At 39.5% G+C, this 11441-nt stretch overlaps 1 protein-coding gene across 1 annotated transcript in view; it reads left to right on the plus strand.

Moving 5' to 3' along the window:
• Positions 1-11441, plus strand: part of Tcea1 (transcription elongation factor A1) — a 96954-nt gene that overhangs the window by 81105 nt on the left and 4408 nt on the right. The window contains exons 14-16 of the mRNA XM_004633373.2: positions 1765-1919; positions 3640-3786; positions 8987-9058. Of these exons, the coding sequence (XP_004633430.2) occupies positions 1765-1919; positions 3640-3786; positions 8987-9058 (374 nt within the window). The remainder of the gene's footprint in view (positions 1-1764; positions 1920-3639; positions 3787-8986; positions 9059-11441) is intronic.

Consider the following 11441-nt stretch of genomic DNA (forward strand, 5'->3'; position numbering starts at 1 on the left):
CATGATCATAATCTAGGATAATTACAAATGTCTTTCGTTTTTTTTTTTTTTTTTTTTTTTTGGTGGGACCGAGGATCTGAGGATTGAACTCAGGCCTTTGTGCTTACAAGGAAAGTGCTTATTCTACTGTGCCATCCCCCCGGCCCCTTAAAATGTCTTTCATTTGATATATAATTTAGGGGTTATTTTTCAGTTTCTTTTTTGATCATGGTGTTTTTTATTTATTTTTATTTTTTTTTTGTGGCCGGCTCAGCCTGCCCAAGGGGCAGGACTGCTGCGGCATGTGGTACCGGGGATTGAACCGCTGTCCCTGCGCTTTGCCTAAGCTGGTGCTTTAGACCTCTGAGCTCTCTCATTGGCCCCCTAATTATGTTTTTATCAGGAAGGAAAAGAATATTCATGTCAGTTTATTTTGCTTATTACTCAAAAGTAAATAACACGGTTGTGTTGGCATTTTTATTTTTTGCCTTGAAGATTGAGAATGTGTAATCTGAACTTAAGGGCAGGAGAAATGTGTAAAAGAGCAGGGGTAACACATCAGTGGGAGGATTTTTCAGTGGGGAACTTTAGTGGCATGCACAGTCCCCTGAGTTAATTGTCCTAGAGCAAGGTGGTGGCCCCTTAGAGCTTTCAGTGACACTGACTGACTACAGCGTGCTTACCACAGCCACCACTGTCCTAGCAGGAAGTGTGTGCATGCTGGGTACCATAGCAAGCACTCTGGGGAATATACCCTGCACACGGGGAGGAGAGTGGACTATCTAGATGACAGTGTGACATAAATCTGTCCAGAGCTCGGTGTTTGCTGCAACCTGACCTGTGGAAAACCACCATTCACTGTTGCTGAGTTGGGAGAAGTGAACTTTCTGTTTTTTCTATATATGTATATATTTAGTACAGGGTCTACAGAGTTTCACTATGTAGATTGGACTTGTAGTGATTCTTCTGTTTTCAGCCTCCCAAGTGCTTTGATTATAGGTGTGTGCCACCATGCCCAGTCTCAGTCACTGTCTCAGCATGTACCGGGCACTGGAGGAAGGGCCAGTACGGCATGCCAGGGATCAAACTCCGGGCCCTGCACTCTGCCTAAGCAGGTGCTTTAGTCCGCTGAGCTATCTGTCTGGCTCGAGAAATAAACTTTGAGGCCTATGAAAGGTTTTTCTCTCTGAAGGACCCAATAGAATTATGGAACCATGGCTATTGAGACTCAGGATTCTTACTGGAATTCAGATTATGTTCAGTGGATTGAGTATGTTATAGAAAACTGTTGATTTTGCATGTTGCTAGCATTACACATTGAGAAAAAAAGCATTTAAAAAAAAATAGAAGTAGTAACATTATTATTTGCCAGTTACAAATAAAAGAATGAGACACATAGTCTTGTGGGGGTTTTTTTAATGTATTTGATATAGGGTCTCACTATGCTGCTCGGACTCAGTAATTATCCTCCTGTCTCAGCCTCCCCAGCATTGGGATTGCAGGCATGAGCCAACATGCCCGGACTCGATGGCCAACTCAGCATGCCCTGGGGTGGGGCCAGCATGGCATGTGCTGCCTCAGTTTGAACCCTGGTCCCTGTGCTTACCTAAGCAGGCACTTAGTCCACTGAGATATCTCGCCTTCTTCACGTTCTTGTTTTTAACTTAAATTGGAAACAGTTTTTGTGTTCTGCTTACAAATCTCAGGAATTCTTATTTGACTGAACAGGAAAATGTGATCTTATCTTCATAATTTATTTTCATTTTTTCCTTAATGGCCAAGTACCTATATATCAAGAAATAAGAAATACAGACATGAAATATAAAAATAGAGTACGAAGTAGGATATCAAATCTTAAAGATGCGAAGAATCCAAATTTAAGGAAAAATGTCCTGTGTGGGAATATTCCTCCTGACTTATTTGCTAGAATGACTGCAGAGGTGAGCATACCTTCATGTAAAGTTTCCATGATGTAATTCCATGGTGCCAAATGCAAAACTTACGTAGGTCAGAAAAGTACTATCAGAATATTTACTTAATTCTGTTTTATATTTAATTCTAATTTATATAAATATTAAGGTTACTGAATCTATTAAATGCTTTCTTTACCCCTTCTGTTGCTGTTTTAATGTCTTTTTTGTAATACATTAAATCATTATCTAAAACCAAAAATAGTTCACTTTTTATGAATTCACATAGGATTGTGAATTTCTAATTGGAAATAGACTTTGTACTGTAAGACTTTTTTTCATGATTCAACACAGTTAAGATTGGTTTTATGTTATGGATTGTTCCTTAATTTTATATACAGAATGATAGAAAAAAAGGAAATTCATCTCTTACTATTTATTGTCATTGCTGCTAATAGACAATGGCTATAGTGAATTTATTTTGCTACATAGCTAATAAAACTTGCAAAACTCTGAGTAGCTTGTAATCCCATCTACTGAGGCTTAGGCAGGAAGATTGTGAGCTGAGACAAGCCTGGGTGACTCTGCAAGACCCCATCTCAAAATAAGATTTTAATAAGGGGATGAAAGGTGGAGGTATAGCTCAGTGGTGAAGCACTTACCTAGCATAAAATGAGACCACATGTTTCCATTGCTGGAATATCAGTACTTTTTGAATTTGTCACCTTTTTTGTTTATTTATTTATTGTTTTGAAACAGGATCTCACTAGGTAGATAAGGCTGACCTTGAACACACTGTGTAGCCTACACTGGCCTCAAACTCCATCCACCTGACCACCTACCTCAGCCTCCCAAGCACTGGCATTACAGGCCTGTGTACCATATCAAGCTGTCATTCTTTTTATCTGTTACCTTTTTTCCCTTGCATTTATTTTCAAGCACATTATAAGCATTGTATCATTTTACATATTTTGTGTGTGTGTGTATGGTACCCAGGATTGAACTCAGAACCCTGTGCTTGCCAGGCAAGCACTTACTCTACTGAGCTGTCTCCCCGGCCCATTTTACGTCTATATGTTTGGGAGACATTGTAAAAGTATTTTTTTTTTTATAGAGCTATACTGTCATCACATCAGCAAAGCTCACAATTTCTTAATGTCTAGTTCATGTTTTCCTGTTGGTATGTTTACTTTGTACCAGGATTTAGTCTGTACATGTAGTCACCAGCTTTGAATCCCACATTGTGAACTTACTCATTTATTTTACAGTATGAATTTGTGTTTCTTTTTCATGGTACTATTTAAATTTTTTTTCCTTTCTCCTTTCTCTACACTGGAGGCCAATTCTGTGTGGTTGATTATGCTCACCACCTTTCTTGCTGCATAAATATTTCATAAGTGACACTCTTGCTTTAGGTGTCTCACGCCAGGAGGCACCTAGTGTCTTGTGGCTTCCCTCTTTGCACGCAGCATTTGTGCGTGGGCTTGCGCAGGATGATGAGTCCCCCTGGCACATTCCCTACTTGCCTTTTGTCTGATGGGCTCATCAGTTAGTGATCACAAGCCTAGTGACTGTTTGAAGAAATATTAAAGAAAGCAGACTCTTAAAAGTACTCTGAGGAAAAACTAATTTAATATTTTTAGAACTGATTGATTTCATTACTGTTAACCTAGCTGAGCATAAAAGCATCCAGGTATAGGATGGAGATAGGCATTTATTTGTCACTGTGGTATTGCTGCCTCTCTCGTAGGAAATGGCTAGTGATGAGCTCAAAGAGATGCGGAAAAACTTGACCAAAGAAGCCATCAGAGAACATCAGATGACCAAAACAGGAGGAACCCAGACTGACTTATTCACATGTGGCAAATGTAAAAAGAAGAATTGTACTTACACACAGGTTTGTGATTACTTACACATTCTTATTTTTTGTATCAAGAATGTTTTCAGCTCCTGCTGGGCGAGGTGGTATGTTCCTGTATTCCCAGCACTGAGGAGGCAGAAGCAAGAGGATGAGCACAGGTTCAGGACCAGCCTTGGTTGTGTGGTGAATTCAAGGACAGTCTGAACTACATAAGGAGACCCTGCCTTACCCCCACCCAAAAAATGTTTATAGCTCCTCCTTCCTTCCTTCCTTTCTTTCTTTCTTTCTTTCTTTCTTTCTTTCTTTCTTTCTTTCTTTCTTTCTTTCTTTTAATATACAACTTCCTACATTTTTTAACCCCTTCACAAGTTTTATTTATCTATTTTTTGTATTTAGTACAAGGTCTATAGGGTCCTACTACACAGATGAGACTTGTAGTGATCCTATTTTCAGCCTCCCAAGTGCTGGGATTATAGGTGTGCCACCATGCTCAGTCTGCTCCATTGTTTTAAATAAGTAACAAAGATAATTTTGTGCGGTATGTTTGAAGAGATGTAAGAATTCTTAATGCCAATTTCAGTTACTGAAAATAAATTGATATATCTTCACAAAAAACATTCTAGGGGCTGACGAGATAGCTCAGTGGACTAAAGCACCTGCTTAGCAAGCTTAGGCAAATGTAGGGACCACGTTTCGATCCGCAGTGCCACATGCTTCTCCAGCCCTGCCCCCAGTGCAGGCTGAGCCTGCCACCAAAAACAGAAAAAACCACCTCTGTAAAAGCTATTGCCATGAAAGTGGGATTCAGAACGGGTTTCTTCAACATTCCTAGATCCTGATACAAAGTAAGTATATAAACAAGAAAGCATGAATATGAGCTAGACATTACACACTAACCAAGAAATTAGTGTTAGCTTTGTTGAATGTGATGACAGTATAGTTTTATAAGAAAAAAGTTTTAATAATGTCTCCCAAATATAAAAGTAGATAAAACATAGGAGATAATAAAAATAGCCATGTTATTTTCTAATTGCTTATAAATAGTTGGTTACTATAAACTTTAAGGGCATAAGTCTTTGTAGACATATATTGTAGGAGTCCCTTCCTGGTTCTTGTTTCAGTCTAAGAAGTTAATATTTGTAATCCCAAAGATATGTTATTGGAATCCCACCAAGTTAATTCTAATCTACCACTCCCAGTGCAACCCACGGTGAAAGTAAAGATACTAAAACATTTATAATCACTGGGGAGTCAAGGGGCCCTAAGTCCAGCCATGAAGATGGCTTTCCAGAACCAAGAGAGTGACCCAGGGCCCCACCCAGTTTTATTCAGTGGAGGAGTGGCTTGAGGAGGAATAACGGAGAATTGTGGGAAGTAGGTGACTACTGTGAGCTGAGGTAGGTGGGTGGCCTACATTTACCTCTACTATATACAGAGAGGATATGCGGAGAAAGTAATCTGCTTTATGCTATTGAGATAGTATCTAATGTTTTGGGGGTCTGGTGCTTCAGCTTTGATGTAGTCTTTCAAGCCCCAGGAAGTCATAGCCTCTATCTCGAGGCTCAATCCCAGCTGGCGGCGTGGAGCATTAGCTCTTCTGTCCTGTCTCTACCCTGCAGCTCACATTAAAGAGCAGCAGGTGTAGGTTACCAGGGAAACATGCACAGTACCTTCAGAGACTATCGCCAGCACCTCAGCTAGACCCATACACATTGCTTAAGGCCAATTGAGTGATAAACAGAAGTCCTAACTGGCTGTGTACATATCAGTATGAGGAAATTGGGTCAGGCTCAGTCAAAGTGGAGACAGCTGCTCTTCTTTCATGGAGAGCTGCTCAGGCGGTCCTCCACAATATATGATATAAAGCTCAGCATGCAGGTACTTCAGGCTCAGCTAACTCTAGATGTTGGTCCTTTTTGTCACACATTCATGACTTTATGTGCATATATGATGTGACTGACTTTTTGCTCTTGAAAGCCAAACAAAACATGTCATAGTGTGACTGTATGTGTCTATGTAAAAATGATTATCATAGGGCCGGCAATATAACTCAGCAGGCTAAAGCTCCTGCTTAGGCAAGCTTAGGGGAGCACAGGGACCACAGCTCGACCGGGGGTGGGGGGAGCAGCTAAGCAGGCCACCAAAATGAAAGATTATCACAGTCTTAACTTCATTTTCCCCAAATGACTTTTTAGGCTTTGTGTACAATCTGCTGAACTCAAAGAAATTTCACCCATGAAGAGCGCAGTGATTTATTTCTCAAGTTTAGTAGTGTATAGTAGAATGTTACGTAAGTTTCAGCCTCTCACTTTTTATAGGCATGTATAGTACTCCATTCTGAGATATGTTTGATTTAACCTTGCTTAAAGCCTTCACCTTTTTGAAATCTTTGTCACAGTTGTAAGTCTAGAACTTTAGTGTTTTATTTTGTAGAAGTTTTAATACTGGGACCAGGGAGATGGCTCAGTGGAATAAGTGTTTCCCTGGCAAGCACGAAGGCATGAGTTCAATCCCCGGTTCCGCAAAAAAAAAAAAAAAAGTTTTAATACTGAAATATAACCACATATGGTGAAAGTGGTTTCATAAAACTTTGAGTTTACATTGCAATATTTTTTTTAACCAGCTAGAAAAACCTCAGCAAAGTAGAATAGTAATTATGTAATCAGATTACAAACAGCTAACAAACAATACCAATTGCATCTTTAATTTTTTTTGTTTGTAATTTTTTTAAATTTTAATTTGAAGAGTGAAAACAGAAGCAAAAACAAATGGAAAATTGACAGAAACAGGGTAATATACAATAATACATGTTACCCATTTTCAAAACAGGGATAGCTAATTAACGATGGTTGCTATATTATCTACTTTTTTCATTTTAATGAGAAAAAAGAAAATAACAATGAAAGTTTCAAGACAGTTTAATATGACAGTTACAATAATTAATACATTGCATATTATTGGAGAGTTACCTAGGGAGAAAAATTCTCTCAGGCTTTCACAGAGAGCAAATCGGTCAAGCAATGGCCGTGACTTATCCACATGGCTGGCACTGATGAAAGACCCACAAGGTGCTGTACATGGTTCCAGGGTAAATCCTGAGGGGATTTGACTGACCTTGTCAGATAGCAAAAGTTACATTTTGAGTTTTACAGGTCTTGCTTTAACTTGGTCTTAACCATCCAGCAGAAAAGGGCAACCATGAGGCATAAAAGTAAAGCTATATTAATAATGCTGAGCTGTAAAAGGCTCATATCAACAACTTCAGACAATTGCCATTTGTGCTGATAACCTTCTGCTGTTATGGACTATTGGGTTATTTGGCTGAATTCAGGTACCTACAATCTTTGGTCTGGCATCAAGTATGAAAAGGTCCTTTAAAGACTTCTCCAAATACAGCAGTGGTAGGGCTGGGGATATAGCTCAGCAGCATAAGTGCCTGCCTGGTAAGTGCAAGGTCCTGTGTTCAATCCCCAGTACCGCATAAAAGAAAAGAAAGAAAGAGAAGGGGAGGGGAGGGGAGGGGAGGGGAGGGGAAAAGAAAAACAGCAATGGTGATTTATTTTATTTATTTATTTATTTATTTGTGTGTGTGGCCAGCTCAGCCCACCAGGGGGCGGGGCTGGCTGGCATGTGGTGCTGGGGGATTGAACTGCGCTCCCTGTGCTTTGCTAAGCTTGTTCTAAGTAGGTGCTGTAGACCACTGAGCCATCTCACCAGCCCCAGTGGTGATTTCATATAAAGATTTTGGTGGCCTGCATGTTGCACCTGGGGTTCCAGGGCTGGCACAGCATGCAATACTGGGGATCAAACCTGGATCCTTGTGTTTGCCAGGCAGGCACTTAGTCTGCGGAGCTATCTCTCTAGCCCTTATACCACATTTTGTGTATCCATCCTTTGGAAACTTGGGTTGCCTCTCTCCCTTTTGGCTGTCATTCTGTAATGTCATTTGTAATGCATTTGCGCTTACAAATACTTTTTGATACTGCGTCATTTCTTTTGGTTGTATATTTAGCAGAAGAATTATTGGGCCAGATGATCTATGACCTAATTAAGCAATATAATATCTGCTTACAGAAAATACATAATGATATGAACAAGGATTTGGGGAGGTTTGGATGCTGGGGTTTGAACCCAGAGCCTCATGTTTGCTAACCATGCACTGTTACTTCTGAGCCATATCTAGTCTTTGAGCAAAGATAAAGTCATCCATTTATCTGCCATCTAGAGAAAACGGTGGTAAATATTTTGTATTATATACTTTTCACTTAATTGTTAAAATGTATTATCTTCCTCTTTGTAAATACATAAATAGCTGCATAATATTCCATCAAGTGGATGTAGTCAGTTTAGTTCATTATTTCCTGATTGCATATTTAATTTCTTTCCAGTAATTGTGCTATTACAAAAATTTTCAAATTCTTGTATATAGATATTTAGTAATCTTAGGTAAGATCAGATACCAAATTTCTGGGTTACAGAAAAAAAATTTTTTTATGCATTTAGTACAGGGTCTCACTACACAGATTGAATTCATAGTGATTCTCCTGTTTTCAACCTCCCAAGAGCTGGGATTACAGGTACCCGCCACCACGCCCTCTTCCCCCTCCCCAGTCTCAAAAAAATCGTCCCCTCAGCGCACCCTGGGGGCGGAGCTGGCACAGCACACCAAGTGTCGAACCCTGGTCCCTGTATCTGCCTAAGCAGGTGCCTTAGTTCACTGAGCTATTTGGCTGGCCCTTAGAAAACCGGTTTTTAAAGCTCTTGTTAATTTTAGAAAGATGTTGGCAGTTACACATGTCAAAATAAAGTGTTCTTTTTTTACATCTTTGTTAACACGTTTAAACTTGGATGTTTGTGTTTGTTTTTTTTTTGTGTGTGTGGTACCAGGGATTGAACTCAGGACCTTGAGCCTTGCAGGCTATGTCTGTGTTTCTTATTCATTAGTGCTTTTCATTTTTTGTTGGACATTTCTAAAAGTATAGTATAACAAATGGCCTTAGAGATTTTATTTATCTGGCATGAATTAAACACGTAAGACAAGGATGTAGAAAAATGGAGTTTGGACTTACATGCTTTTTTGATATTTAGTTTATTTCACCTTATTTCAGAATCTCACATATTTTATTGTGATTTCATTGTGATTATTATATATCTATATGTAGAATGTTCTTATTTAGGTTGGATACTTTAATGGTACTACAAAAGGTAATATATATTGTACTTAATTTTGCTACAGGTACAAACCCGTAGTGCTGATGAACCAATGACAACATTTGTTGTCTGTAATGAGTGTGGAAATCGATGGAAGGTATGGCCCCTTTTTGCGTTTATAGTTTACTTGTTAGTAAAATAATTCCTTCTGGGTTTTTCATGTCTGCCTATATGTTTAAATTATACACATGTGCTCACATTGTCCAATCTTCTAGGACCCCCTGTGTAACTACTTGTAAGAAAATATGGTACTAGAAATAGTTAATTTGACTTCACCTACCAGTGTACTTGTTTTGGTACAGAAGAGAATCGTATGTGCTTGGTTTGCACAGCACTCTCCTGTATATACTGTAGTTCATTAGATTGTTTCCACTCTACCCACAGGATTGCCCTCAGGGCCTTGGCACTGGGCTGTAGCCCCAGCAAGCCTTTTTTTAAAAAGAGAATAAAAAAATTAAAACAATACAGAATTTAAGAACAAGATGATAGGAAATTAGCAATAGTTATTATATTTTATATTGTTATCTTCATAGTACTTGCTCAGGTTACCAGATACAGGCATGCAGAATTGACCAGACAGTGTTGGCACTAACTGTTCCTTTCAGTGAGCCAACAAAAATAAGTAATTAGTACAATTATTTTAGCTATCTTGTGTGTGTAAAATACACACACACACACACACACACACACACACACACACACACACTTTTTTTTCCCTTCTTCTTTTTCCTCTCCTCCATTGCAGTTCTTTGCAGTTGAACAGTTTCTTACCCTGTCACAGTAGCTATTGTACCTTTCAGATCTTATTTATTCTTTCAGGTTGTTACACTAGGGACACAGTGCAGTGTTTGCACATGTGGGTTTGATTTATTTCACTTGTGAGTATGGTCTCTGGTCGCATCTGTTTACCTATAAAAGTCTCAAGTTTATCTTTATAGCTGAGTATAAAAACACACCATCTTTTCTCTCCATCAGCATTAGCATCTCTTGTATCCATCTATCCATCAGCATCTCGTGGTTGATGGCATCTGGGCTGTGCCCAGGATGTAGCTGGGGCAGACTGCGTTGCTGTAAACATGCCCCTGACGTCTAGAGACGTGGCTCATACGCTGCTGAGTGGCCCAGACAACCCTTCTCCTTGCATCTTTGCCGCCGCGTCTCAGCGTCCTAGGCTTCTAGACGCACACTGCAGCACCCGGCTTGTTTCCATGCTTACGCTGCAGAAAAAGTCTATGCATCTTTATTGATTGTTTTAAGGGAATTTAATTCTGGAAAATTAATTTCAAATAAGTCATTCTTGAATGACTTTTGAGCTACAAATAAAATTTAACAATGGTAGAAGGCTTACATACCAATTCCAAGAACAGTTTTACTATTAATCTGTAGATCAGAGATGTTGGAGTGTGGAGCAGGGCGGATCCTTGGAAGGAGGAAGCCTGAAGGTGCACAAGCTGTCTGTGAGCTCCGTGCTCAGCGTGCCAGCTGCTCGCCTTGCTGTGCTGTACCCTCCTCACACACTCAGTACAAGTGCTGCGCTGCAGGTTGTAGTGAGGAAGGAGACAGTGCAGAGCACCTGCCAGTGCCCCAGACCTGAGTGTTATTTCTGTCAGTGTTTATGAAGTTTGTAGAAGGGTTTTTCCCATCAGTTACAGTTTGCAGTTTGTGGCTCATTTTCAATTAGTCATATAGCTTAAAACATTTTCTGAGAATCGGAAGTGAGTTGAAGGTAGGTATAGTGTCATGTGCCTGCAGTCCTAGCATTCTGGGAGGCTGAAGCAGGAGGATTCATTCAATTGAAGTCCAATCTGGACAGTTTAACAGTTTAGCAAACCTTGTCTTAAAAATAAAACACATTAAAAGAAATCACCAACAGAGTGAAAAGATAACCCACAGAGTGGGAAAAACTTTCAGTCATTTGGCCCTCAGACAAAGGACTTCTATCTAGAACATAAAAAGAATTGAAAAAACTCAGAACTCCAAAATTCAAAGGCTCAATCCATAAATGGGCGTGAGATGAATATATGCTTCTTAGATAAAGAAATACAAACAGCAAATAAGTACATGAGAAAATGTTTAGCATCATTGGTTGTTTGAGAAATGCAAATTAATACAACACTGAGACTCCATCTTACTGCAGAAAGAACAGCTATCATCAAGAAGTCAACCAATAACAAATGCTAGAGAGGGGCTGAGGGGAAAGAGGAATGCTTCTCCACTGTTTGTGGGAGTATAGAGTGGTATAGCCACTGTGGAAATCGGTGTGCAGATAGATTCCTTAAAAAGCTAAGGTTGGAGGTCCCATCCAACTCGGCATTTCCTTTGGGTGTTTTCCCTGAAGAACTAAAAATAGCATAGCACAATGGTGTATAAGCACCCATGTTTATACCAGCACAATTTAGAATAGCTAAATCCTGGGAAGGACCCAAATGCCCATCAACTGAGGAATGGATAAAAAAGATATAGTGCTGTTACACAGTGGA

The sequence above is a fragment of the Octodon degus genome, unplaced genomic scaffold (assembly GCF_000260255.1).
Source record: "Octodon degus isolate 3935 unplaced genomic scaffold, OctDeg1.0 scaffold00054, whole genome shotgun sequence".
NCBI lineage: Eukaryota > Metazoa > Chordata > Mammalia > Rodentia > Octodontidae > Octodon > Octodon degus.